At 52.4% G+C, this 25,287-nt stretch overlaps 9 protein-coding genes across 9 annotated transcripts; 5 read left to right on the top strand and 4 right to left on the bottom strand.

The window, feature by feature from the left end:
- Window positions 1–755: 755 nt before the first annotated feature.
- Window positions 756–2,318, bottom strand: PpBr36_07119 (uncharacterized protein; the record flags this gene model as incomplete). The annotated part of the gene is made up of 4 exons (XM_029894257.1): window positions 756–839; window positions 922–1,280; window positions 1,378–2,003; window positions 2,074–2,318. 4 exons carry the CDS (start codon window positions 2,316–2,318, stop codon window positions 756–758), a joined length of 1,314 nt encoding a protein of 437 aa, XP_029748409.1.
- An 879-nt stretch (window positions 2,319–3,197) lies between these two features.
- PpBr36_07118 (uncharacterized protein) lies at window positions 3,198–4,025 on the top strand (the record flags this gene model as incomplete). The annotated part of the gene is made up of 3 exons (XM_029894256.1): window positions 3,198–3,266; window positions 3,387–3,794; window positions 3,894–4,025. 3 exons carry the CDS (start codon window positions 3,198–3,200, stop codon window positions 4,023–4,025), a joined length of 609 nt encoding a protein of 202 aa, XP_029748410.1.
- A 474-nt stretch (window positions 4,026–4,499) lies between these two features.
- Window positions 4,500–6,292, bottom strand: PpBr36_07117 (uncharacterized protein; the record flags this gene model as incomplete). The annotated part of the gene is made up of 3 exons (XM_029894255.1): window positions 4,500–5,637; window positions 5,712–6,165; window positions 6,244–6,292. The coding sequence occupies 3 exons, from the start codon at window positions 6,290–6,292 to the stop codon at window positions 4,500–4,502; spliced, it is 1,641 nt and encodes a 546-aa protein (XP_029748701.1).
- Window positions 6,293–6,831: 539 nt separating this feature from the next.
- On the top strand, window positions 6,832–7,355 carry PpBr36_07116 (uncharacterized protein; the record flags this gene model as incomplete). The annotated part of the gene is made up of 2 exons (XM_029894254.1): window positions 6,832–7,108; window positions 7,195–7,355. 2 exons carry the CDS (start codon window positions 6,832–6,834, stop codon window positions 7,353–7,355), a joined length of 438 nt encoding a protein of 145 aa, XP_029748702.1.
- Window positions 7,356–8,808: 1,453 nt separating this feature from the next.
- Window positions 8,809–11,021, top strand: PpBr36_07115 (uncharacterized protein; the record flags this gene model as incomplete). The annotated part of the gene is made up of 2 exons (XM_029894253.1): window positions 8,809–9,208; window positions 9,289–11,021. The coding sequence occupies 2 exons, from the start codon at window positions 8,809–8,811 to the stop codon at window positions 11,019–11,021; spliced, it is 2,133 nt and encodes a 710-aa protein (XP_029748689.1).
- A 1,661-nt stretch (window positions 11,022–12,682) lies between these two features.
- On the top strand, window positions 12,683–13,045 carry PpBr36_07114 (uncharacterized protein; the record flags this gene model as incomplete). The annotated part of the gene is made up of 1 exon (XM_029894252.1): window positions 12,683–13,045. The coding sequence occupies one exon, from the start codon at window positions 12,683–12,685 to the stop codon at window positions 13,043–13,045; it is 363 nt and encodes a 120-aa protein (XP_029748690.1).
- Window positions 13,046–13,284: 239 nt separating this feature from the next.
- Window positions 13,285–15,202, top strand: PpBr36_07113 (uncharacterized protein; the record flags this gene model as incomplete). Its single annotated transcript, XM_029894251.1, has 2 exons — window positions 13,285–13,920; window positions 14,009–15,202. The coding sequence occupies 2 exons, from the start codon at window positions 13,285–13,287 to the stop codon at window positions 15,200–15,202; spliced, it is 1,830 nt and encodes a 609-aa protein (XP_029748687.1).
- A 711-nt stretch (window positions 15,203–15,913) lies between these two features.
- Window positions 15,914–17,190, bottom strand: PpBr36_07112 (uncharacterized protein; the record flags this gene model as incomplete). The annotated part of the gene is made up of 2 exons (XM_029894250.1): window positions 15,914–17,100; window positions 17,169–17,190. The coding sequence occupies 2 exons, from the start codon at window positions 17,188–17,190 to the stop codon at window positions 15,914–15,916; spliced, it is 1,209 nt and encodes a 402-aa protein (XP_029748688.1).
- Window positions 17,191–21,356: 4,166 nt separating this feature from the next.
- PpBr36_07111 (uncharacterized protein) lies at window positions 21,357–23,760 on the bottom strand (the record flags this gene model as incomplete). Its single annotated transcript, XM_029894249.1, has 3 exons — window positions 21,357–21,600; window positions 21,675–23,465; window positions 23,528–23,760. The coding sequence occupies 3 exons, from the start codon at window positions 23,758–23,760 to the stop codon at window positions 21,357–21,359; spliced, it is 2,268 nt and encodes a 755-aa protein (XP_029748685.1).
- Window positions 23,761–25,287: the final 1,527 nt, after the last annotated feature.

Here is a 25,287-nt window from a genome sequence, read left to right as displayed (position 1 = left end):
TCGGGGATGGGCTCGTGTTTGCGTCGCGAGAAGTGAGGAGGGAGCAGAATTTGTGGGCTGGTTGTATGTTCGCACACGAAGGAGGTAGGAGACAGCGAGGAGTGAAGGCAAAAAGAAAAACGGCCGACCGGAAGAGGTGAGGTCTGGATCCGGATGGAGTGAAGGCGATAGGAACATCAGTTGGTCTGCTCTCAAATTCCCCCGCCTTGCGATTTGACCGCGGCGGGACTGAAAGCCCCACTATGACACCGCTCTCCTAAGCATGCAAGCCTAGCAGAAATCGCACGCAGCGCAGAAGGCTGGTGGTGGCTGGCAGCTTTCATCGGCTACCGTTGCATTGGTCTGTGCGCCCAACCAGGCAGTTCGATGAAGGTAGTGAGGGGTTTGGCAGATCGCGATGGCAGCTGCGTGTCATTCATTGTTTACAAGGCACATTGGATGTTTGCCATATGCTTAGAAATTAATTGCATAGCCCACAATTGGCAACGCGACACTGTAACTTTTTGGTTCTTTCACCTTCTTTTCTTTTCCTTGGTATTTTTATCTTGATTTGTTTATCAATCTCCATCTTGTTTCAGTTTGATTTCTTGTGGAAAAACACTGGTAATTTTGATCCAAGATGTACCTCGCCTAAATTGATGGGTACATACCGTACTCATCTGTGACAGGTGCGAAGCGACTGCATTTCCTGTAGTTAAATATTTCTATACATTTGACTCGAGAATACACAACTTTGTCCGAATTTTTATGTGTCTCTATGCTTTTTGGTAACCGCACTCTGACAGTCCAGATTCGAGAGCCTTGATGGCACGGTCAAGATCGCCCCTTTCCGGGTTCAACTAAATTGCAATGGCAACAGTCAGCATCGTTCCGGCAAACATCTGGCCAAGGTGTAAGGGGTTCAACCCATAGTCAACATACCACGCTGATGCCCATGTGGCCGAACCTGATATACTTGGGGGCTATCTCCTTGTGGATGCCACCAGCAAAGATGACTCCTTTGCTGAACAGCTTCGGCAAGATGTCCGTCGGCTTCACACTCTCGGGGAGGTAGACCGCCGTCATGCCATTGGCCTGGTCGGCAGGGTTCGAGGCAACTTGCTTAAGGCCAAGATCGGCGACAGCCTTCTTGATCTTGCTCGAAGCCTCCTTGTGCTTAGCGAATCGCTCAGCGAGTGGCCTTGACATGATCTGGGTCAGGGCCGTGTGGAGGGCGTGTATGAGCTGAGGCGACGGAGTAGCAAAGTATGATGGCTTCTTGGCCTCGTAGTTGCGCATGACTTTGATTGACCTTGGTTAGCACACAAGCCAAGGCCTCCTACATCCTATAGTTCCACTAAAAAAAAAAAAGAAAAAAAGAAAAAAAAAAAGACTTACTTGGCAGCCAGTTCTTCATGGATGCAAAGTAGGAAGCGGGAGGAGTTTTCCTAGCCTCAAATGCCTTGATTGCCCTTGGGCTGAACATTGAGATCGAGAGACCAGCAGGACAGCCGATGGCCTTCTGGCTGGCAGTGATCACGCCGTCCAAACCCCACTCGTCAAATGCAATCTCCTCAGAAGCCACACTGCAAACGCCATCGACGATGATAAGAGTCTCGGGAGAGATCTTGTGCACCATTGCGCTCAGGTCCTTCAGCTCGCTAAGCACACCAGTTGAGGTGTCGACGTGCGTGACGGTGAGGACCTTGTACTTCTTGGCACCGAGAGCCTTCTCAATCTCGGGCAGTTGAGGCCTGGATCCAACGGGCGCCTTGAGTTCCGTAACGTTGGCGCCGTAGGTCCGTAGGCAGTCGGCGAAACCATCACTGAAGTAGCCGGTACCAAGAACCAGCACATCCTCACCGGCTTCGACAAGGTTGGCCGAGACCAAGTCCCATCCAAGGGTGCCGGACCCTGAGATGACAAACGGCTGCGAGCCCGAATCTGTCGTCTGGAAGAGTTTGCGGAGGAGGGTCAAGGTCTCGCCAAAAACGTTGACAAAAGCAGGGCCAACGTGGCTCTCGCTGCGCGTTGGGGTAACACAATTGGCATTAGCTTGGCGGTGCAGATCGGCTTCTGGGGCTAACTTTGTACCTGTAATGGCTCATGGACTGGAGGACAGCATCATCGAACTCGATTGGGCCGGGAATAAGCAAGGTGGGATGCTCTGGTTGGGAAGACATATTGGAATGGTTGTTGCTGTTGTCCGAGCTGGACGAAGAAGTGGCAGATGTTGAATTGGAACGAGATGGGCTACTCAAGTGGTAGGAAATCTGCGACAACCGAGACGCTGCTGGTGACGTTGTTGCAGAGGGGCTAAGTATCCTAGGCGGGGACATGATGTCGGAGTTCTTCCAGAGACGTGCCCGACCCGACCCCTTAAGTACTGCCGAGCGTAGATGCGCCAGCTTTTCGGATGAACTTGAGCCAAGTCTAGGTACCTTGTATCTCGTAGGTACCTTATCTACCTATTTCACCTTTTAGACCTCACAAAATGGTACCTCAAACCAAGTTGCAGTTTCCAAGCCGGCTCGGGGTAAGGATGCGGTATAGTACAAGCAATTGTGTCCAATTGGTTAGGATCCTCAGCCAGCGTCCCCCAGAGAGTTTACAGTAAAAGAACGCCGGGATTCCGTTTGTTATTCCGCGGAACAGACCCCGAGAATGGCCAGGTAGGTCATATTTCTCCGTCTTCGGCCCCGGTGGGTCTGGCTTACGGAACGCATTGGCTGAGGTACCTTTTCTGGGAGGAGGTACCCCTCATCAAAAGGCTTATATAATCACAACCAAATCAGCTCGGGTGAAAGTACCTTAGATAAGGTACGTACCCAGGCCCAGAGTCCTCTGACGTCTGGCGAAGCTTCCTATCGTGTAAGCTCCGCCGCGCTCAACAGCCGCCATTTGACTACAGCTGTGATCTGGGGACTCGAACAGGCTACCTAACCCAGAGCTTCAAGTGGATTTGCTTCGACGTCCACCAATAAATGACTTGAAAAGTGCACCGGGCGACCACCTGCACCAATCAACTGCGACACTGGATTACCTCGGGGTTTGCAGAACAGCAGCCATCGCCCTCGACATCTCAATTGCTTAGAGCTGCATAGTGTTCGCATCCACTACACGTCAGCCTCCGCCTAAGACGGGCCAGGCTTCCTAGATCGACCAGCCGGCAACAATTCGGGTCACAGCGGCGGGGCCATTTGTACCGTACCGCAGCCATGGCCTTCCTAATCCTGGTCATCGGCGACCTGCACATCCCGGACCGCGCCCTCGACATACCCCCTAAAGTATGCCTTCTTCATCATAGCTCACCATCCAGGCGCATATCGCGGCACTGCCGCGCCTGCCGCGCCTGCCCGTCGCAACCGCCCCCAACTAACAAGACCAATCATTTGTCCTGAATGTAGTTCAAGAAACTCCTCGCACCCGGCAAGATCGGCCAAACCCTTTGCCTCGGCAACCTGACGGACCGGACGACGTACGAGTACCTGCGCAGCGTCGCACCGGATCTCAAGATAGTCAAGGGCCGCCTGGATGTCGAGGCCACCTCGCTGCCGCTGTCACAGGTTGTCACCCACGGCAGCATCCGCATCGGGTTCCTCGAGGGCTTCACGCTCGTCAGCAACGAGCCCGACCTGCTGCTCGCAGAGGCCAACAAGCTCGATGTCGACGTGCTGTGCTGGGGCGGCACCCACCGCTTCGAGTGCTTCGAGTATATGGACAAGTTCTTCATCAATCCGGGCAGCGCGACCGGCGCTTTCTCGACCGGCTGGGGCACCGAGGACGATATAGTGCCCAGCTTTTGTCTGATGGATGTGAGTTTATGCGCGCAGTTGCTCCAGAGGGGCTTTGCGAGATCATGTGACCGTCGTTATTTTTTTTGGGCGAGCTTTCGACTGACCCGAACCTTTTAGGTCCAAGGAATATCACTTACACTTTACGTGTATCAGTTGAGAAAAGATGAAAATGGAGTGGAGAATGTGGCCGTGGAAAAGGTCACGTATACGAAAGTAGTCGAGCCCCCAACAACAGCTCCGACATCATGACGAACCATTGGATATAGCTTGAGTAATGGATTTACGGATAATGATCAAGGCAAACAATGCTTTTGCTTGTGGCCTCGTTTTGACCAGTAGCGAACTGTTCTAATACATTCAATCTTAGTCCCATATCAAGTGTGCAATGGTTGTCATTGTCCCTTTTTTAAACGTATGGTTGCCGACGGCAACTGCACCAGGAACAGGATGATCCAGAGCCTCCAAGGTGACAGATATCTGTCGTCATATTGATGAGCACCCAGGACGGTTTGACTCAAAGCCACAAACAGAAAAAATTAAGTATTTGTAGGGGCGCGCCGTAGGCCCGAGTAGCATTTGTTCAACATTATAGTTTATTTCATTTTACACCCAAAAGCCATGAAGAGGTATTGCCTTAAAACTCCTTCCAAAAACATAACCGCTTGCAGCAGAATTCTAGCACTACAGACATACATCATCAATCGTTTTGGTTTACCCTCGTGTTCATGTGCATGCCGCCGGTTTTTCTTTGGCTGCTGATCTTGGTGCCGGGGCCGTGTCGTGGCTGATAGAAGCCCGTTGCTTGTACTTGGCCTTACCAGACACGGCATCCGTTAGTTCATTGCTCGGCCGTCGCATCTTATCCCTAAGGTTTGGCTCCGCGTAGCTGACCGACGCTCTGGCTCTCCTGCTCGGTCTGGCAGTGTCGCCTCCTGATGAAATGTCCAGGGGTGGCGGCGTCTCGCAGGATGTCTCCTTTGCAGCAGCCCTTCCAGGAGTTCCTGGAGAGAGCAGCTGGGCGGCAGCGCCTGCAACTGCGAGTTCCGATGGGTGGATATTTATCACCCGCGGTGGAGAAGGCGACTTTGGCAGTATTGGAATCGGTTCTGCCTGGGCTTGCAGCGGCGCTGCCTTGGTTTTGACTTCTTTCTGAGTGATGGCCTTGTTGCTGGGTTTCTCACAGTCCACAGCGGCTCCCTTGGCCGGGAGCTTCTTGGGCGATGATACATCCTCGTTCGTGCTCTTTGCAGCGAGCGCAGGTCGTGGCGGGGCAGGCGCAGCAGCGCTGGACTTCCTGTCCCGGGCTTCTCTTCGTGCCCCAGGCAAGCCTCTAGAATTCCTCCTGTTCTTGATTTCCCGCACTGTTGCTGATTTTGGCTTCTCCGGGGTCGATATGGAACTAGATATGGTGTTGTTGTCCTTTGCGAAGCTGGGAGGCTCATTCTCGTCCGCGACTGCTTGTTTTCTCTTAGATCCGCATTTCGCAACGGTTAGTTCGGGCTTCACGGGCGCCGGCGCTGGCGCTGGCGCTGGCGCTGGCGCAAGTAACTTTGGTGACTGAAGCGCATCGGCTTTCGGTTCTGGGTGTACTTTTGGTTCTGGACCTCGGGATGCCTTTTTTGAAGGGCTCTGGATAGGCGCTTTTTCCGGTGGGTCAATTTTAGGAGGAGCCAGGTTGGTCTTCTCCGAGACGGTTATATCTGAATACACAAGCAGACGCCTGGCAGTGTTTGGCGAATCTACTTTTTCGGGCTCCTCTTCGACATATTTCGACACCGGTGGTGGCCCCAAGACTGGCGAGTCGGTTGAGGTCTCAGCCTCGGCCTCGGCCTCCGAACATAAGGCAAGAATCTCCCGGCGACTATTGGAGGAAACAGTGATTAGTGATTTTCCCAGAAAGACTCAGCGCACCCAGTGATCTTGACGGAAACATACTTCAAAGTCTGGCGCGGGTAGGACTTGTGTTCGTGAATCGGAGGTAGGCGGCCTTCTTGTGCTGCCAATGCCTCCTGCTCTTCAATACTCATCTCCTTCGTCTTCTTCTGGCGCGGGCTCTGGCCTAGACTGCTTCTTCTGGGCTTCGCGATTTTTCTCTCTCCCCTGTTGGGCGACCTTCTCTTCATTGGTGGCTCAAGGCCTAGACTGTCAAGTAGAGAGCCCAACTCGAGTAGCTGAAGCTCCATCTTTGCCTTGATTTCCAAGGCATGGTCTGCGATGCGACCGGCAGGATTGTTCTCGGCCGCCTTCTCTAGTCGAAGGATCTGTCCCCTCAGATCTAGATTCTCTGATAGTAGGCGCGCACACTCATTCTCGAGACTTCGGATTCGTAGCGACTGTGTAGAGTTGACGCGAGCAATGTCACGATTTTGTCGCAAAAATTTCCTTCGCACTGAAGATTTGAGAAGAGCTTAGCTGAGATTCCTCCGTCTCGCGCCCAACCGTAGATAAAATAAGAAGATCAACTTACGAATTTCTAAGCTGTCTGCAGACACGGGTGGCTCGTTGAGTCTCGCCATAGTTCATAGTGATGCGGTGTGGGCTTTGTGTGCAAAAGTCGTTGTTTACCAGACCAAGTAAATCGAGCAATAGTTTGGATATTAAATCGCGAAGGGACCGGATAGGATCGTCACAAGGCTAAGTTGTAACACGCAAAGGCTAAGTCAACACTGGATCCAGTATGGCAAATAACAGAAGTAGAACATGCGGTGTCCAAAAAAGTCAGAGCACCCACTGCCAACCTCCTCCTCGCTTGGCGCAAGAAAATCAGGAAGCGATATTTACGGGTTTCCAAATGGGGTTAGATTGGACGCAAGCTGAAGGGGACACCGTTGCCCAGCAACTCGACAAAGTGGAGACGTTCCGTACACTTCATCCCTGTCTACTGTCCAATGACGAACTCGGTACTGATTAAGGTACCATTAATTCGATTATGCATTTCGTTCATCAGAATATCTCGATGGTACTTTTCATGGGCACTCCTGACTTTGTAGAAAGGTCTTCCTTCATTCAAACAGTCGCAAGCCAGGCAGGCTATTTTTGCACTTACTTGTCCACCATGTCGCTACCGTCGAGATCACTCCCTGGTTCCATGCGCCAATCATCGATTGCGGGAAGCTCAGGGCCAGGACAGTCCCCCGCTCTTGTTGCGCGCGTCAACGAGAAAAAGGCTGAACTGGAGCATCTAAAGGAGCTTCGTGACCTGAGCGCTGCTGTGGCCAGGCAAATGGAGGCTCTGGAAAAAAAGCTGGGTACCCTTTCGGATGGAACAGAGGCTATCGCTGTTGTTATGGGAAACTGGCACAACGTGTTGCGCGCTATCAATATGGCATCTGGTACGTTTCGCTGCACGAGAGACCTTTGTCTTACAGCCGAGTCATCACCCGCTTGAAGCGGCTGCTAACCTTACGAACGTGTATAGCAAAGCTCCCCAAGCAATCACCTAATGAAGAGCAAGATCACACCGAGATCAGGGCTGACAGCCCATCCGTGCCTCTCCCTCAAACGCTTGTCAGAATACCAACAGAGCATGCGCCGGCTCTGCAGGCGCAAACCGAGGAAGCTGGGGAAACCGAGGATTGAGCTCAGGATAGCTCAGCCCAGCCAACAGCTCAATCGCACATGATTTGTGCGAATCGGGCCCGCAGCTCAAACAGCCTCCGGGAGGTTCATGATCGAAACTTTGGCTCCAGTTCGACACTCCCGTTACGATTGAAAGAAAGGCCGCGTCCAAAACACGATGCGCCCAAATGAGGGGCAGATCAGTGCACATTTAGACATTCGCACTGTACACAGGGCTTACCCTGTCACCTCACCTGCTCTCTGAGTCGCGTCGCGTCAAAACAACGCCAAGAGAAACGTGGATCCCTGACGAACCTGATCAGTGAAAGATCATTGCTTCTCAGTTCTTCCATCAGAGTTCGAATCTTCGACCGGGGGATCAGATAGACATTGTATCCTGGCAAAAAGAACATGAAGTCACATGTTGAATAAGGATCAGCGCCAACCGATTGTGGTAAAGGACATGGATCAACTCAGTACAACTGCCAGATAGATCAGATTGGAAGATTGGGCGGACCAGACCATTATTTTTCGTGCATTCTTGTCCGTACGGCTTTGATTCCTTCGCAATACGATTTGCATCAAGACCATGCATGTTATGCAACTCCCGTGCTGATCTTGGATGAGAAGGAGGGGTACGGGTTAATACGGAGTACTTAAACCTGTGGCTTGTCAATTCTCTCGAGACATGTCTCGCCAAACTTTGGGCTTTGTCTGGGAAGAAGCAAGTAAAGAGCCAATTGAAGACGTTAATTGCACTCAAGAGCACTCGTACTTGGTCCGTCAAGAAGCAAGCCAAAAAAAAAAAAAAAAAAAGGCTTACATCTACGCAAGCGCCATGCAGGTCGAAGAGAAGGTCTCGATCGCATCGTGGAAGTTCGATGTTTCCCCATACAAGTTTGCAAGTGGATGGATGTGACTGCTCAGGTTGCATCACTCCGGATATCACCGTTGCGCAGGTGGTTCCCATCGTCCCCGCTGCACTTGCATTAGTGACTTCGTGTGACGAATAACATTGATCAATTCGTGCAAGTCCTGGCCAATGTCAACAAATTGGGGAATGTTTATGTACACCAAGCTTTCTTTCCGTCGAATGGGGAAAAAAAAGAAGAAAAAGGAAGGGAAAGCAAAAACACAAAAAGTAAACAAACCACCCACTTCTTCTTCACCCATGTTCCCGCATCCCCTTCTCAAACCTGCGACTCAAGTCCTCCTAATCCGACAGAATACCGTACTTCATCACAGTTGTACCAACATCAATCAGCCTAAACTCCCGGCCACCTTCTTCTTGGATTAAGATTTTCAGAGCACCGAATCCAGGATTACCACCAAAAAAAAGAGTTTGCAGACCAATAGCTGCCATTGGGTCAACTCACCCCTTGCCAACCACCCCTGTGTCTGATTTCGGGTATTTTTGCTCCGCCTCACCTACACCATCTGTCTCAGGGCTGGGCCCAACACGACAGTGAGCATAATGCCTCGAGTAAGCCAATCGAAGGACATGTTCACCGTCCTTGAGGACCCCGTCGAAGCATGCGTCTCTCCGTTGTCATTCGCTTCAGAGCACTCGGACACGCATACCGACGCCACATTCGAGTCCACCATACTGGGAGAGCTCGACGTCAGTCAGGCTCAGAACAAGCAGACGCCCGGTGCAGCTAGAAGTAACACTGCCGACTCATTGGTCTATCGCCTGGACCATTTCCATATCACCAGTCCACAGAAGACGGAGTTTTGCGCCATCCGCGCTGTTGCGAAGCGACCTCAGTTGGAAGAGTACACGTTCGTACCTCCCCATCTGAAGGCCGAGACGGATTGCATTGTACAGTGTGAAGGTCCCGATACTGGTGCTTCCTCTCATACAGTTGATACAGGTAGGATAGGGCTGTCTTCGTCTCGAATCTCCAAGCGAAACAAGGATTTCCCTGCTCATGGTTTTGTCGCATGATGTTAGATTCCGTCCTCGAGGGTAAACTTACACGACCTCTAACGCCAACGACTCGGTCGCTTGTCCACTCGGTGCCGTGGGCCAAGCATCAGGCGGGCGAATTCGAATATATTCTTTCGGTGCCCGCATCATCATCCACTGCTGAGAAATACTATCGGGACAGTGGCAAGACTCCAGGCTCATACAACACAGTTGACGCCAACGAAACCGAGAAACTCTACTTTGGATGCAACTTACTAGAGACCAAGCTAGGCGCAGAGGTTGATGATTCTAGCGAAGCTGTCTCGGACATATCCTACAAACCTCCGGTTTTTACACTTCTCGCGACGCCCATCAGGAACCCAACACAAGGTTTAGCCCACACCATCACGGCCACCACGGACGGAGAGATGGCTATCATGGATAATGATGGTGATGCTGGCACCGACTCTACGGAATCTCGCTTTGTCTTGCACAAATCCGAAGAAGGGGAACCGATGGAGTCGTTGCCCAAGGACGCACAGATATTGAAAGTTTCTAGCGCGCGACCTATCATCATGGCCCGTCCACGAACCGAAAGAATCGAGGACTCGTTCGAGGCACTGGATGAGTTCGAAGAGCAGTTGGAGGAGCTAGATAAGGTCATACGTGCTGAGCGTGTCCCATCGCCGGACAAGATGTTTAACAAGACCTCCCCCGCCCACTCGACAGTCAAACGAACATCGTCAACGACCACCACTCGCAGAACTAGCACTATACGCACCACAACCACAGAAGTCTCGCGGTCGGGCTCGGCACGCAGGTCAGATCGGACTCCTAGCCTTGCTCAAGATGCTCAAAGCAGGCATGGGCCGGGTTCAACCCCTTCCAAGAGGAACGTAGCGCGACCTGCCAGCCTGCAACCTCCGAAGCCGCTGGCGAAATCATCGAGGCCAACAACGCGGTCAAATTTTGAACTGCCCGGTGAGGCTGTCGCGCGACGTCTTAAGGAGGAGCGCGAGGCCAGGCTGTTGAGGGCAAGTGCTGCAAAGGCTGCTGTAGAGGAAAGCAGTCCTGCAAGGACTCGCTCGACGAGGGCGCCAACTCGGCCCACATTTGAGCTTCCGGGTGAGGCCATCTCTAGGCGCAAAAGGGAGGAGCATCAAGCGAAGCTGCGGGCCCAGGAGGAGGAGGAACGCAAGAGACGCGAGTTCAAGGCACGCCCAATCAAATCGAGCGTTGCTGCACCCAGCAGCTTTCCCCGCGAGACTGCTACTAGCCGGGCTCGCCAGAGCAGCAAGGTTGTCAGCAAATCTGAGAGCTCAGCCAGCCCTGTCAGAAAGCGGCTTACTATTGCCGGGGGCTCCAGCCCCTCGCGGCGGACTCTGGGGGGCGGCAGCGGCAGCGAGGCTTCCAGCCTAGATCAGGCTCGCGGTAGGGACGCGACGTCGCTAGACAGTCGTACCCGGGGCGTCTCGTCTTCTACGGGAAGCACGAGCATCAGCAAAGGCAGCAGTACCGTGTCGGCGGAAGAGCTGCAAATGCAACGCCGGCGTGGGCGGGAGATTTTCAAACGTGATAACAACTTTTCGGTCGATCGCGGCGCCGAACAGCGCGAGCGAGAGAACATGGCAAAGCTGGCCCGGCAGGAGGCGGCAGAGCGGTCCCGCCAGCTCAGTAGGGAGTGGGCTCAGCGTCGACAGAGCAAGCGCATCTCTAACATGATGCAGTCTGCACCTACCATCCCGGATGCCAGTGTAAACGACATTGCAGTCCGGTGATCAAGCGGCGGATGAGGATGGGCGGCGTAAGGGTCCTCACTTGATCTTTCGAGTATACCATGGCTGGACTATGCCAAGTCATTTCATTTGTGCGCTGCGATTAGCAGATTTTATGACGGTTGACGATTAGAGTTTCATGATTGTACGCTTATAGCAAGGAGTATCAGGGAGTATTGGTTAGATGGTTTGGTTTTTTTTTTTTTCTTTTTTTTTTTTTCAGGTCGTGATTTGGGTTGGTTTGTTTGACCTGTTTTGTTTTTCTTGGTCTTTGTATTTCTTACATTAGGGGCGGGCCAGTCCCGCTTGAGAATCTCGGGAAGGAATATTTGATAGTGGTCCCTCGTCGCCAAGAAGGAAGGGAAAACATATTACCATGGAGCGTTGGTGTGCTGGCTCTGGTCGGATTCTTCATTCACTTGCGGTTCTTTTCTACTTAAGTTTTTACCCAGCTCGGCAGCTTACTGTACATGATGCAGACTAACAAAGTAAAGTACTCGCATGGTTTCTGCCAAACTCAAAGAGTACAAATATAGCAAGCAGGCAGATGCATCTTTTTTTTCCCCTTGTGTTCCTTGTGTTCCTTGGACTTTGACGATCTACTGTACTGTATGAATTGCTGACATGAAGATGTTTGCGGCCCACCAGCGTGAGACTGTTTTTGCCCACATGTGTAGCAGTGCAGTATTGTAGTTTCAACAGCGGAGCCGCGGCAGATTTCCGGGTCGATCAAAATTGGATGGATCTCTCGTGACGAGTTGGTCCCTTTGGTTTTCCTCCTAGGCAGACGGCTTGGGACTCGGGTTTGTCAAGTGCCAAGATGTGAGTAAGCGGGTATACGGCTTTGCAAGTAGTAATTTATGTGGGGGTTGTTTTCTCGCAGAGGGATAACCCCCTTCCCCTTGCGGCCAAGGAGGATGGAGGTTGGTATTTGTTTGTGCCTTGTGCCTCAAAGGAGGACCCCATAACGCCTGTTTGAAATTTGGTGAGGAAATTGGTGCAGTTTGCTGGCGAAATAGGATGCGGCGCAGAGCTTGGTAAGGGACCCGGCTTGTTTGATTCCGCAGCCAACAGGCAAAGGTTTCCCCTTCTGGGGGCGTGTGGACTTGGCTAACTGGGTATGAACTTGTGGAGGTTTTTGTTCTTTGCTCTCTCGGTTCTTGTCTTTTTAATTTGAATTCTTCATCTTATCTGTGTTTTCCCTGATTTTTTTCTTCTTCTTCTTCTTACTCTTCTCCCCATCTTGCCCTGGCTCTCCTTTCTCCCTCTTTTCTGTTGCTCTTCTCTTTCTTTTTTCCTTGTCTAGAAGATATCCAATCTTTTTAATCCGTATAAATATATTTAACTCTGACTTCAGCCCTATAGTCATAAACATACACTATCTCACAAAAACAAAACATCCAATCAGCTACATCAGTCAAGCAGTAGGGGACGGGTGTGCTGTATGTTCGTCTATTCTAGCTTGCTCTTTTTGTCGGCTGCCGTCCTGTCCCTTCACCTAGGTAAAACCTTGAGGGACCTGCCTCATCCAGCCTAAGCTGTCAAGTACCTCCCTCGTTCGGGTACCCCACTCCTAGCCGGCACTCGGACCCCTAAATCTTTGGTCAACGGATACCCCTGGCACCCCCCTAATAACGGAAAAAAAAAAAAAAAAAAATACGAAAATGAAAACGAACGCGACGATTCGTCAACGCCGACAACACCCACTCACCTCAGCCGCCATTGCGCTTTTGGCAATCATCATCACGACTTTGATACTTTTCTGGTCATATGGTGGCAGCTTCAGCAGATATCGACACCAGAGGCCGTACTCGAAATATAGACTGGCGGTACGTCCAGCTGAGGGAGTGCGACGTTTGCCGAGGTTGCGCCAGCTTCGGGCCGAGAGCGTGAGGCAGCAGCAGGAGCACCAGCAGCAGCTTGTAGCGCACAACACTGCGCATGTTACTGTGGATTCGGGGACTGGGAAACAACAACACGACGTCACAGGCGATGTTGTCGATGTCGTTTCTATAACTCCTAGTTGATAGTGCCTTTTTATTGGGCAACTGAATCATTCCTTTTTGATTTCTTTTTGATTTTGTATTTTTTTTTTTTTTTTTTTTCGATCTCGGATGTGATTTTCTTTTGTCTCTTCTCCTTTTGCCGTTTGTATTGATCATTTTCCATATACCTCTCGTGTTATAGCCTTGTTCCCAAAAGTCCGGAAGGGGGGTTTTCGTTTGTCGAATAGGCTAGTTGTAACCTCTCCCCACAACCGCCAAATATGACAGCCATATCGGCATCCTCCCCACCGAGAGTGAAGCTCCGGCAAGGTGCATACGTCGGCAAGACGCGGCCCTCTAGCACAGACTACCCCAAGCCGCTAGCCGAGTTTCTTGGCGTGCCCTTCGCGCAGAGTACGGCGGGAGAGAACCGCTTTCGGCCTCCCCAGCCACTGCCGGCAGCCTCTCCAGGAGACGCAGCAGGCGTGGCTGCCGTCGAGTTTGGACAACAATGCCCGGGGGTACTGCTACCTCCCGAGGGCGTCCAGACCGGCGAGGATTGCCTCAACGCCAACATCTACGTGCCGGTGAACAGGACTAGAAACGGCGCCCGGGATCGTCTACTCCCCGTCATCATCTACGTGCACGGCGGTGCGTTCAACATGGGGCTGGGAGCAGAGCGTAACATGGCCAGCTTCGTGTCGTGTGCCGCCGAGGATGTCGTCGGCGTGAGCTTCAACTACAGGGTTGGCCCGCTGGGCTTCTTGCCATCCGTAGCTGCTGCCAAGGAGGGTGTGCTGAACCTGGGCTTGATGGATCAGCAGATGTTGTTCGCTTGGGTCCAGGAAAACATTGCCGAGTTCGGCGGCGACGCTGGAAATGTAACGGTTATGGGTCTCAGTGCTGGTGCTCATTCGGTACGTTTGTTTTTGCGTCTTGCAGGCTGCTATATCTACCCTCTCGAGTTGTCTCGGTGGCATACCCACCTACTAACACTGCGAAAAGATTGGCCATCATCTCATCTACTACGCTACCACGGCAGCGTCGGCACCAACCCCCTTCCACAAAGCGATCCTCGAGTCCGGCGGCCCGCTTGCGCGTTCCGTCTTGACGCCCACACACCAACGGCACGTTGATCAGTTACGCGACTTTCTCGCCGCTCTCGACATCCAAAACATGCCAGAGGCAGACATCCTGCCGACTCTGCGCAGCCTACCCGTCCATGACATCCACTCGGCAGCCCTCAACGTCTGGGTGAAGTACTGTAGGAGCGTATGCTGGCCCTTCCAGCCCACCATCGACGGCGTAACCATTCCAGACATGCCCATCTCCAGTCTCCGGCGCGGCCAAGTCCTCAAGATCCCGATCCTGACGGGGTACAACACGCACGAGGGCGCCAGTTTCGTCCCCGCCGCGACCGACACGGACCTCGAGTTCCGGGCCTTCTTCAAGACGCTCATCCCGGGCGCCAGCGATGCCGAGGACCTCGACCCCCTCGCGCTCGTAGCCTACCCGGACCCGACCACCAACCACGCCGCGGCGCAGCTCTACCACCCCGTGCCCAGGGGTCACGGACGGCAGTGGGCGCGCATCGAGGCCGCGTACGCGCACTACGCCTACGTGTGCCCCGTGCTGCAGTTCGCCGACATGCTGTCCGCCGCCACCACGGACAGCGTCTACGTCTACCACTTTGCGCCGCTGTCGCCCCCGCTCGCCACGGCCAACCACGCCGACAACACCCCGTTCGCCGCCCACGACGCCACCCTGCTCGGGCCCACGATATTCAACGAGGCCGACAGGACCCGCGGGGACGGGCAACAGAAGCAGCCCGCGGCCCCATACCCGGGCCTCATGGCCATATCGGACGCCATGCACGGCGCGTACGTGCGCTTCATTGCCTCTCGCGATGGGGACCCCAACGCGGGAGCTGCAGTCGGGAGCATTTTTTGGCCACCGTTTGAGTCGCCGTCCGCGGGAAGGAGCGCCGCCACTGCCGGTCAGCTCCTCGTCTTTGGTCAAGGGAACGACGAACGGCTGGGGCCTGCCGGTACAGGCAGCAGAGGGATTGCTGCCATGGTGCAGAGCATTTCCGGGCGAGAGCTCGAACTGTGCAGGTTCTGGTGGGACCGGGTTGAGCTGAGTCAGGGACTGGGCCAGAGGTTACCTGTCAGGGCCGCAACGAGCAAGTCTCGCTTGTGAGGAGTAGGCATGTACTGATTCCCTCTCCTTCGAAGAGGATCCTCATCTTACTCGTAACTAGTATAACGTGACAACGGTTAGCAAGCATCACCATCTTGAAGCATACATCGTATCTATCTGCCACTAGTGACAAAATATCATTATATCGTACCGAGCCTAGTACGAATCATCCGACTGATCCCGAGGTCCGCAAACGTCTCACACGTTTCTTCGCTAGCAACTGTTATTTCATTATGTAGAGCTAGGTTACGTAAATGAAAACAGCCGAAAATGAACAAAAGTCGGTTCAAATATGTATCATGGAAAAGGAGAAAAATACAAAACCAACAAGGAGAACGCTGTCTGCGAGGTGTGTGCAAGACGCAGAAATAACAGAAAAGGTTTTGAGACAAAAGAGAAAGTTCCGATAAGCACCTCACACGTCTTGTCAAGACGCCCGAGCCGTACAGACTCTAAAAGACGGCCGCGTCGGCCGCAGACTTGGGGGAAGAATCGAATCCCATATTGGATGGAGCCCATCGTCTCCATAATAAAAGTATAGTAAGGTAGCAACATAAGGAAATCTGAAAGATCGGGTATCGTGGGCGGTATCCCAGGAGCGATTGAACGCATTATGGTGCTTTTGGTAACGTTTATATACGGTGGATTACGCCTGGCTATCCAGCGGGCGAGACTTGCAAGGTCCCGAGCTTGAAATCTTTAGAGGGAGCTTTAGAAATTCTGTGAAATACCAGCAGCCTGTTGTGGGTAGTGGCTTGTGTTTTCGATGCGAGTGTTGCGACGAGCCGGGTTGTCCTTGATTATAGGGGAGCTCGTGCCACCATTGAAGTCGGCGCCGCGTCCGCCACCGGCCATCGCAGGGCCAGGGGGGCTGCTTCCATAGTTTTCGGCGTAGGGGCTGTTGACGCCGTAGGCGTTGCCGGCTCCGTATGAGTGCTGATCGCCGCCATAGGCCATGCCGATACCATTCAAGTCACCGGAACCGTCGGAGCGGGCCGCTGCGCTGTAAGACGACGATGCATTCGAGGGCCCCCTACGCACGTCTGCACCACGGTTCGCCGCAGCTGAGGGACCCATAGCGCCGAGAATCTCGCCCTCAGGAGATATCGAACCGTCGCCGTGGTTGTGATCGTACATGAGCGGCTCGCTACTACGCGAATCAGACATGTTGTTACCGCGACCAGGGGAGTTGATGTCCGAGAAGGCGCCAGCCGCCGCCCCACTAGAAATAGTCGTCGAAGCCTTGCGTCCGGTTGAGCCTGCCATCGTCGTTGAACCCCAGCCTCGGTAACCTGAAGACGTATCCTCCGCCATGGCGTAAGAACCGCCACCAACATTTGGAACAGTTGGCCCGTCGGCGTTGGGGTTGAAGCCGTACTCTTCCACCTCCTTGCGGCGTTGTTCTTCGGCTTCCTTACGTGCCTTGCGCTTACGCCAGAACCACAGGGCAGCAAGTACGAGCAGTGCAACTGCTGCAATTGGTACCACCACTGCCACGGCTATCTTGGCATTGCTGGACATTCCCGAACCGTCATTTCCGCTCGCTCCATTGTTGGCAGGCGGTTGGCTGGTTGCTGGCCCGGAGGAGGACGCGGTCGGGCTAGGGGCCGGGTTGGTTTGCACTACCGTCTGTGTGATAGTGCTGCCAGGATTAGATGGATCTATGATCGTTGTCACGACCTGAGTTGTCGGTGGAGGTTGTGTCGTCGATGGTGGCGGCGCCGCTTGAGTGGTTGTAGGTGACGAAGACGGCGGTGGTTGTGTGGTCGTCGGGGGAGATGGTGGTGCAGAAGTAGTTGATGTGGTTTGAGGAGGGGGAGGCGGGTTCGACGTAGTAGGTACAGTTGGCGTCGAAGGGGGAGGGGCCGAAGTGCTCGGCGGCGGCGCCGATGTTTCAACTAGAAATGGGAATGCGTGTTAGGACAGATGTCAGCATATCAAGAAGGCGTGGGTGCAGTTCACTGACCGGTTGAGTTACTACTGGACATGTTGAAGGCACCGATAATAAACCTTCTTAGATGAGTCCTATGATGAGGATAATGAACCTTGTTAGTGGACATGGTGGGCGCCGGCGATAGAGCTCCATGAAAAAAATATCCATGCTGAGGTTATGGCCAAAAACAAAAATGCAATCGAAGGAAAACAGCCACAGGTAGTTGAAGAGGCTCCCGAGGTGGTGCGATTTGGAACGAGTATAGGGGACTAACAGGATACTCTGCAACAAGTCGGGTCGTTAGGCAAGAAGGTTTGGTAGCCTATGTGCCCGTCCCAAGTCTCGATTGCAGAGTAACAACGACGCCGCACACCAGCTCTGTGACGGGTCCGACCAAAGAAAAAAAAAATATAAAAAAAGTTCCAGTCCACACTCAGGGCAATAGGTACAGTGGTACGGCTGCGGCAAGGAGAAATAGACGTCTCGGGGTGCAAGCCATAGAAGGCGTCGAAGAAAGCGATCCAGACCCCTAAGCAATCCTATTCTTGGGCCTAGCGTTCCTGAGGAGTGATTTTGAACGCCTCCTCAAATTGTTGACGAGTATGTGTGTATGATTGTTCAAGTGTGTAGAGCTTAGGGATCCCGGGGAGGAGTAAAGCATTCGAAACCAAGTCAAAGTTGACATACCTCGCAGCGACAAGAGGAAAAAGATGGCAAACACCTCGACCAGTTCAATGGCGACCAGTGTTAATTAGAGTCGTAAACTCAATGGCCAACCTGTAGGTACAAGCGTACACAGGCTTGACAGGCTTTCTTTTACTTTGGTTGGCTCAGAGAATGGGCCAGGGAGAAGTCGGGCGGCCTGGTCGTTGGCTTCGTAGGTGGCGTCGACTATCCGACCTTATCGAAGCCTCGTGGTGATATCGTTGGAATAAACCAGCCGTCCCAGCGTCCTGTCCACTTCAATTGGAAGGGGAAAATCGAATAAAAAAAACAAAAATAAAAAAAAATAAAAATAAAAAAAAAGTAAGAAAGAAGCAAGGAGCACAAGAGAGGAGCTGACAGTAGTGAAAAGCTCTGGGTCGATTAATTAGGACCTCCGAAAGTTTGTTGACATTGGAGTGTAATATGCGAAGGGATGAAAGGATCGAATGGTCGGGATCCCCCAGAAAAAACCAGCAAACCGATTTTTCCGAACGCCCCAATTGAATGAATGGCTGGCTTAGCTAATGCGATGAAAAGCACGATTGGTTTCCGATTCCGGGTCCGCTAAGACTTTGTCAGGTCCTACGGCGCAGTGCACAGAAGCCGTGCAGCTTACGAAGGAATCCCAGAGCACTGTTGTGGCGCGTCGCCAGGGGAATCCTTCGAAGTTCGATGCTGGCAAGGTTGGGAGCTGGAGAGGACGAAAGGTTTGAGGGGACGAAAAAAGTTCGATTGACGGGGGAACAGCATGAGAAAGAGGGAGCGAAGAAGAGGGCTTAGCAATTGTGGGAGGGTGGCCCCCCCGGGGAGGAGGAGATGAATGACAACACGAGAAGCAGGGATCCTGGCCTGCAGCGTTATTGGATACCCGCAATTTTGCAGGCTGGGGTGGCGGCCCAGATGTGTCTTGTCTTGGTGTCGCCGTTGCGGAGAAGTAACAGTAAAACCCCTAGCAGCTGAAAATTGGTTGGTCCGATTCAACAACCATTGACTTTTGAAAACCAGTTGCTAGTTAATTATTTCCCATACTGGCCCGCCAGGTGGCAGAGGGGTAGTTAGGTATATTGTATGACCTACAGCCAGTCCGCTAAATTACCGGTACTTGTACTGTCATGCATATCAACATACTTGACGAGGGGCGTAAGGATTCCCGTCGGATAGGCAGCAAATAATACAACAAACAATGATCGGCGAGCCAAAACAGAATAGAATCGAAAGCTAGTAAGCTTCGCGCCCGCAACCGACCCATGCGTGTGTCAAAAAAGCTACGAACTCAGTTAACCGTCTTCCAGTTGCACCGCCTCTCCCGCAGACTGGACCGATTTTCGTGCCGACACGCGGTTAAAGACGCTAATGCTCGAATTGGCACAGGGCTCGTACAGCTGGCGGGTGGCGATCTAAAACACGAAAGCTGGGTTGGGAGCCTGCCGTACCCTTCTTTTTCCCGTGGTTTCTTTTGCTGCCCCAAAAAAAGATGCCCTACGTTATAATTCTCTCCTTCCGCCAACCCGCTAGGTCGGCCGGCCCGAACTGTCAAGCACCCTAAACAAAAATAGTAATTGGCCTTCCGCTTCCACGCATCTCCGGGTCTTAGCCGAACGACGGTCAATTAATTGACGCATTCGATGCATCAGCCGCCTTGTTCCAACAGAATCAAACATGCCAACGCCATGGAGCGTACTACATGCGATGTTTTTTTTTCTTTCTCTTTCTTTTGCGCTGTCACGAGTCTGGCTGCTCTCGCATGTTTCACACAAGTCTGGGCGTGCTTGCGTCGGTTTTGCTTTCCAAACCAACAAGTGACAGCCTTCCAAGGCCCTTCTCCTCGAAAGGGTTTAGGTACCCAGATTGATAATCGGGGTTTATACACCAAAAACACTCGCGCTTAGTAGTGCACGGCCGATGCTCTGCAGGTCTACCGGTATGAGGTTAGCCATCCCCTGCCCTGGCTAATAAACGGTCGGTAGACCCTGCTATGACTGCATGTGTATGGAGTACGTACCTCTCTGGCTACCTCCCGACTCGACACTTGGTCTATGTTTGGCCAAGTTCCAAACAACTGGCTGTTCAGAATCACATACTAGTCGTCGATTGGAATTACTTGCGATATGCAGCCCCAGGGGTTCTTTTCTGAAACAAGACGTACAATGAACCAGAACAAATGATTTTGCCGGATGCTTGTTTTTCCTCTGGTTGATCTACACAGCATGGACTCGGCATACGTTACTTTCCTCAAAACAAAGATCCACGCAAGCACTGCACGTGGTATGACGTTCAAAGACCATCCATGTCGCTTTGTTTTTGTTTTCTTTTCTGTGTGTGTTTCGTTTTTTTTTTTTTTTTTTTTTTTGAATGCCGTCGACAGTCGGAACTGGAGAATAGTATGATCATCAAGACCAGGCCATAGACTAACCAGTCCAATTTCACAGCACCACATTTACCCTAAATAAGTTTTTGCCAAGAACACTGAAAATTATAAGTCCCAGCATACAATCATCTTTGAAAATGGCTCGGGGGATGGCAGCATCAAGGACCCGTTCTTGACTGTTTATTTATCCTTCACTTACTGAAGGGTTGTCCTGTAGAGGTAGCAATGGCCTGCGAGCAGCGATCAGCACATGAATGCTGAGTGAAGAAACCCAGTCCGAGGTGAGAGGTCCAAAATCCGAGAGTTTTCTGGGTTTATGTCGAGACGGGATTCGGAATTCCCGCGGCCACAGATCGGATCACACCCGTGTCACTGAGGCTACGGAAGATCTTCTGGAAAAGGCATGCGGGATAGGTACCTACCCAAGGTATCTAGCACGAGTAATGATCAATAATTTGATGAGATCAATCACGGCATGTACCGCCTAGTGCAGAAGTTCATCCAATCAACGGCTCGATTTTGACGCGTCTGATGGGTTTTCATCTCTTTTTTTTTTTTTTTTGTTGTTGTTGTTGTTTGTCATTGTATGTTTATTTCTTTTTTGTGTTTTTTTTTGTTATTTCAATGGGGCCCCAACCAATCTCTATATACAGTTAATATCTAGAAGCTAGTCGTTCTCGAATTACTGATGAGTACCCTGTCTATTCGGGAAATGAAGAAAGAAACATTCATAACAGAGTAGTAACCATGGAAAAGGGTGTCGGTATCTAACCAAGGCAAAATGAAAACCAACGATCCCAGCGACTGTCCTTTTACTGTCTTGTCAGGCCACTTCTTCACGTGATTTTGACACAAAGGTTGTGGTATGTACACGTCAAAATAAAAGGATGAAAAAAAAATAAACAAGACATTACCCAGTATCATCACATTTATCCCATCTGTCAAATAGTAGGACGAACGATGGAAGGTATATGAGAGGCGTGAGCATAGAAATCCACGACTATATAGTCTGTAGATGGCCAGGTCGTGCAATCCAAAAAAAAAAGAACAAACTCCGATGCTGATGCGCGAAGAAATAGCAAGCGAGGCGAGGAACAACTTCATCATGGCTTTTAGCGAACGGAACCAAAACGCAAATTAGCAACCTCTTAGTCACGCATCTTCCACGATGGCTTTAGAGTTTCGTCCATGGCAGCCTTGGTGAAGATTTGATCGCCCGGCAGGCGGCTGACACGCCCAGCGCCGCTTCTAATGGCACCAAGCTGAACGGCCGAGATTCCACTGCGGTTGCTGCGGATGCTGCCTGCGTCGCTCATCGTATCCGCATCCTTGAACTTCCTGGGAGGTGCGAAATCAAGACCGGTGAATGTGCTGGATTTCCTCAAAAGGTGACTGTAACAGGCCGTTAGAATGACTCCCTCAACAACATCAAGTGACAAGGCAAACAGGTGTTCGGCTCAACTTACGGGCTTGGGAGGGCTGCCATTTCGTCAAATGCAGAGACCAAGGGAGAATGAACGGCAGGTGCCTGATAAGCAAGCCTCTCTCCTCCGGCAGGGCTCTGCGATCGGCCGACGGCCTGATCCTTGAAGGTAGAAGGCGGTGCGAAGTCAACAGCAGCCATGATCGCAAAGGAATCATCTCGCAGCTTCGAGGGGTTGGGAAGGGTAGTTAGAGCCGCAGGTGGCGGCATTGGCTTCCTCGAGGCAGACATGGCACTTCCCGCCCTGCCGCGGTTGTGTGGGTTGGATGCTGATGATCCAGGTCTAGGGCCAGAACCCCATCGGCCATTTGAAGCAGCGGATCCGGGACGGCGAGGGGGTCCGCGGTTACCTGGCAGACTCATTCCACCGATAGAGCCAGCATGGGGCCGTCTAGGGCCGCCCCTGGGTCCGGGGAACCGTGATCCAGATGGAGGGGGGGTCATGGCACGACGAGCGACGGGCTGGGCATATGGCATAACGAACGAGTTGGTGTCGGGGTCATAGTAAGCGGCGTCGTTGAGGTAGCTCTGGTCATAGTCCTCGTAGTACTGGGCGCCCTGGTTATTCCGCTGACCGCTGCCTGGGTGGTAGTTGTATCCCTCTTGCAGCGGGGGCATCGGGTCTGCGTTCTTGCTGTCGTCGAAGTACTCCTTGTAAAATGATCGGATACGATTGGCCCTGGTCTCAGGGTCCTCGGACTCGGTCACTTCGCTAGGAGGCAACGGGCGGAAGCCGACTGAGTGCCTCTTGTTGTCCTGGAAACCAACTGAAAGGCGCTTGTTGTCTTGCTGTGGCAGGCCTAGGCTGGCCAGCGAAGGCTCTGGGGGATACTCGGACGATTGGCGGCGATGCTGTGACCTTCCACGCTCCTCAACTTGGTCAAGGTTGTCGGCATATTCACCCTCGCCAATAATGGGTGCGGTCATTGGTTGACGGTCGAGGTTCAGTGGGGCGGGAGCAGCCAGCTCGGTGTTGATGGTGGGGAGCTGCGGCAGTGGTTGCGTCGGAGGGCTATAGGCCGGGTCCTGAGCAAAGTTGAACGCCTTGTAGTTGTCGCTGCAAGGGCCGGAGCTCTCTTGAGCTGAGATTGCCAGAGGTGAGGAAGGAGGAACGGCCGCAAGGCTGGGGGCTTGCGATGATTCTTTAGGCAACGAAGCAGGTTTCGGTTCCTGGATCTCGGGGACGGAGGGCATAGCCGTGGCGAGTGGTCCAGACTTGTCGTCAGGGTAGGGGGTGGAATCAACCGGTGTCGGGGATTTTAGAGCTGCTGGTGGAGGAGGCTTGACATAATCGTCTTGAGATGCTTCGTAACGCGGGGGCACAGACCCAATCGTCGATGTCGGCGAGGTTGGCTGGAGCGAGCCCTTGCGGGAGGTAGGAACAGTGATTTTGGGGCCTGCAGGGCGATCCATACCGCCGGCCTTGTAGGAACGTAGAGATCCGGCATCGCTCGCGTTGTACTGGGTGATGTGACGGTAAGGATCCTCGTTGTGCAGAGTCTTGGCCAAAGAATGAATCGACTCGCGGGAGTTCTGCATGTTGGGAGGCAGAAGGTACGGGCTCGAAAGGTTCATGTCCATCGAGATCTGTCGGTTGTGAGGGCCGCCGCCAAGTTTCTCTCCTCCAAAAAGCTTGCTCTTGCGCTTGCCCGGGGCCATGTCCAGGCCAAAATCGAGGGACTTGTGCGGGTCATTAGCATCCTCTTGCCTCTGCCTGCGAACATTCTTGCGGTGCAACCAGACGAGCATAACTACCAGTGCAACCAACGGAATCCTGTAGATATTTAGTGTCAGAAACCAGCTTGGATTGTATAGGTTGGCACAGAAAACACCTACGTGACTCCCAGTGCTATGGGAAGGGCAAGGGTTTGGCTGGTCACAGGCTTCTCGCAAAGATTCGAGGGTTGGCCATTGACGCACTCGTCCGAAGACTGGCGGGCTACGAGCCGCTTGAAGAAACCAGGGCCACCGGCAGAAATCGGCGGCGCCGGTGCGCTGGCATCTCTAGCCATCAGAGGCATCCGAGAACCCAAGTGGTATTCTCCATCGTGAACAGTGACTCCGACCATCTTCTGCGCGATTAGACTAAAAGCCTTCCTGTTGTGAATATTATGTCCCAGGGCGGTGAATCCAGGTCAGGAGGCAGACGTATTATCTTTTCCGGTATCGTTATAATTCAAGCATAGCCGTAATTGCGAGATTCCTGTTTTGCTGCTTTCGATCGCGGGAATAGGATGATATTGGACCTCCACCAGCGGAAAGTATTTCGACGCAATTTGGACTAAGAGACTGGCGAAACACTCAGAAGCAATTACTTTGGCTGTAGCCCCGTATATTGAGCCGAGAGGGAAGAGCAGTCGAATTAGGTCGTTTGGAAATGATCAGATTATGCCGCCGTATTCAATAAATGGCAAGTGAGAGAATAATTCCGCGAGGCTGACGAAGTAAAGTATGTGCGTGAGTGAGTGAGTGAATGGGTGAGTGAACGAACGAATGAATGAATGATTACGAGAGCCGAGTCAGCCTGTCGTGTTATTGGAATGTAAAAAAGGAATGGAACGCCTGCAGGCAGACTGTAGAAATGAGTGTAAGGGCGATTGCCGTCGTCTACGAAGACGTGAATTAGACCTGGTGTCGCCGTGAGGGTAGAATTACCACGCACACTAGAGGAAAGGAGAGGAAAGAGAAGAAGAGTGTAGGATGGACCGAGAGATTTTGGGAGGAGGTTCCGGGGCGGAGCACATTTACAGATTAGGAAACCAACGGCCAGGTCCGTGGTTGTCAGAGCCTGGCATTGGATAGTGGTGCTGGGGTTGGGAAGGGGAAGCCTGTCAGTCACCCGGTCTGATATGGCAAGGACCATACAGTACACATGCCCTTGTCGCTCTACTGTTCTGCACTATGCAAGTAGTACAATACAGCACATGCATGCACAAGCAATGAAAACATGCATTGCGGGACAGGACGGACCAGCGAAGCCTGGCTGGGACTGGCAATTTCGCTCCAATATTGACCAAGGAGGAGGGGTGATGGTGCGTGTGCCTTTCTTTGTCAACAGTGTGTTCATCCCATATTGAACGGGCATTCCATCTGCTGCTCTCCTTTCTTTTCTGGTCCCGGCAAGCTCAGGCAGGGGATAGGTCTAGGGCCATCCATGATTACCAGGGTCCATATTTGATCCGCTGCAGGTACGAATGGCAGCTTATTGGTCAAGTCGGACGCCAAATTTGCTCTGGACCCAGGCGCTAATCTCGTCTGTGTCCTTTTCAGGGGCGTTTCTTCATCAACGGCCGTCCCCTATTCGTTCATCTCAAGATTCAGTGGCCCACATCGGCTATCAAATTCGTGGAACGGCACAGCGGGAGATGAAGGAGCTTTGCCCGCCCAGATATTTGAGGCCTTTATCGAAGTTCGGACCGCCTTTGCGGGATAAAAATCTTGAAATCGTTGTCACATTCTGTCATCAATGTATAAGTAATAGATGTCTTCATATGCTCCGGTTGCAATAGATGCGCAGTGATGCACTTCTCTTTTTTTTTTTTTTTTTTTTTTTTTTTTTTTTTTTTTTTCATGGCCAAGCGAGACGACCACTAATT

This window comes from Pyricularia pennisetigena, chromosome 1, assembly GCF_004337985.1.
Source record: "Pyricularia pennisetigena strain Br36 chromosome 1, whole genome shotgun sequence".
NCBI lineage: Eukaryota > Fungi > Ascomycota > Sordariomycetes > Magnaporthales > Pyriculariaceae > Pyricularia > Pyricularia pennisetigena.
This window is presented reverse-complemented; position numbering and strand designations above follow the sequence as displayed.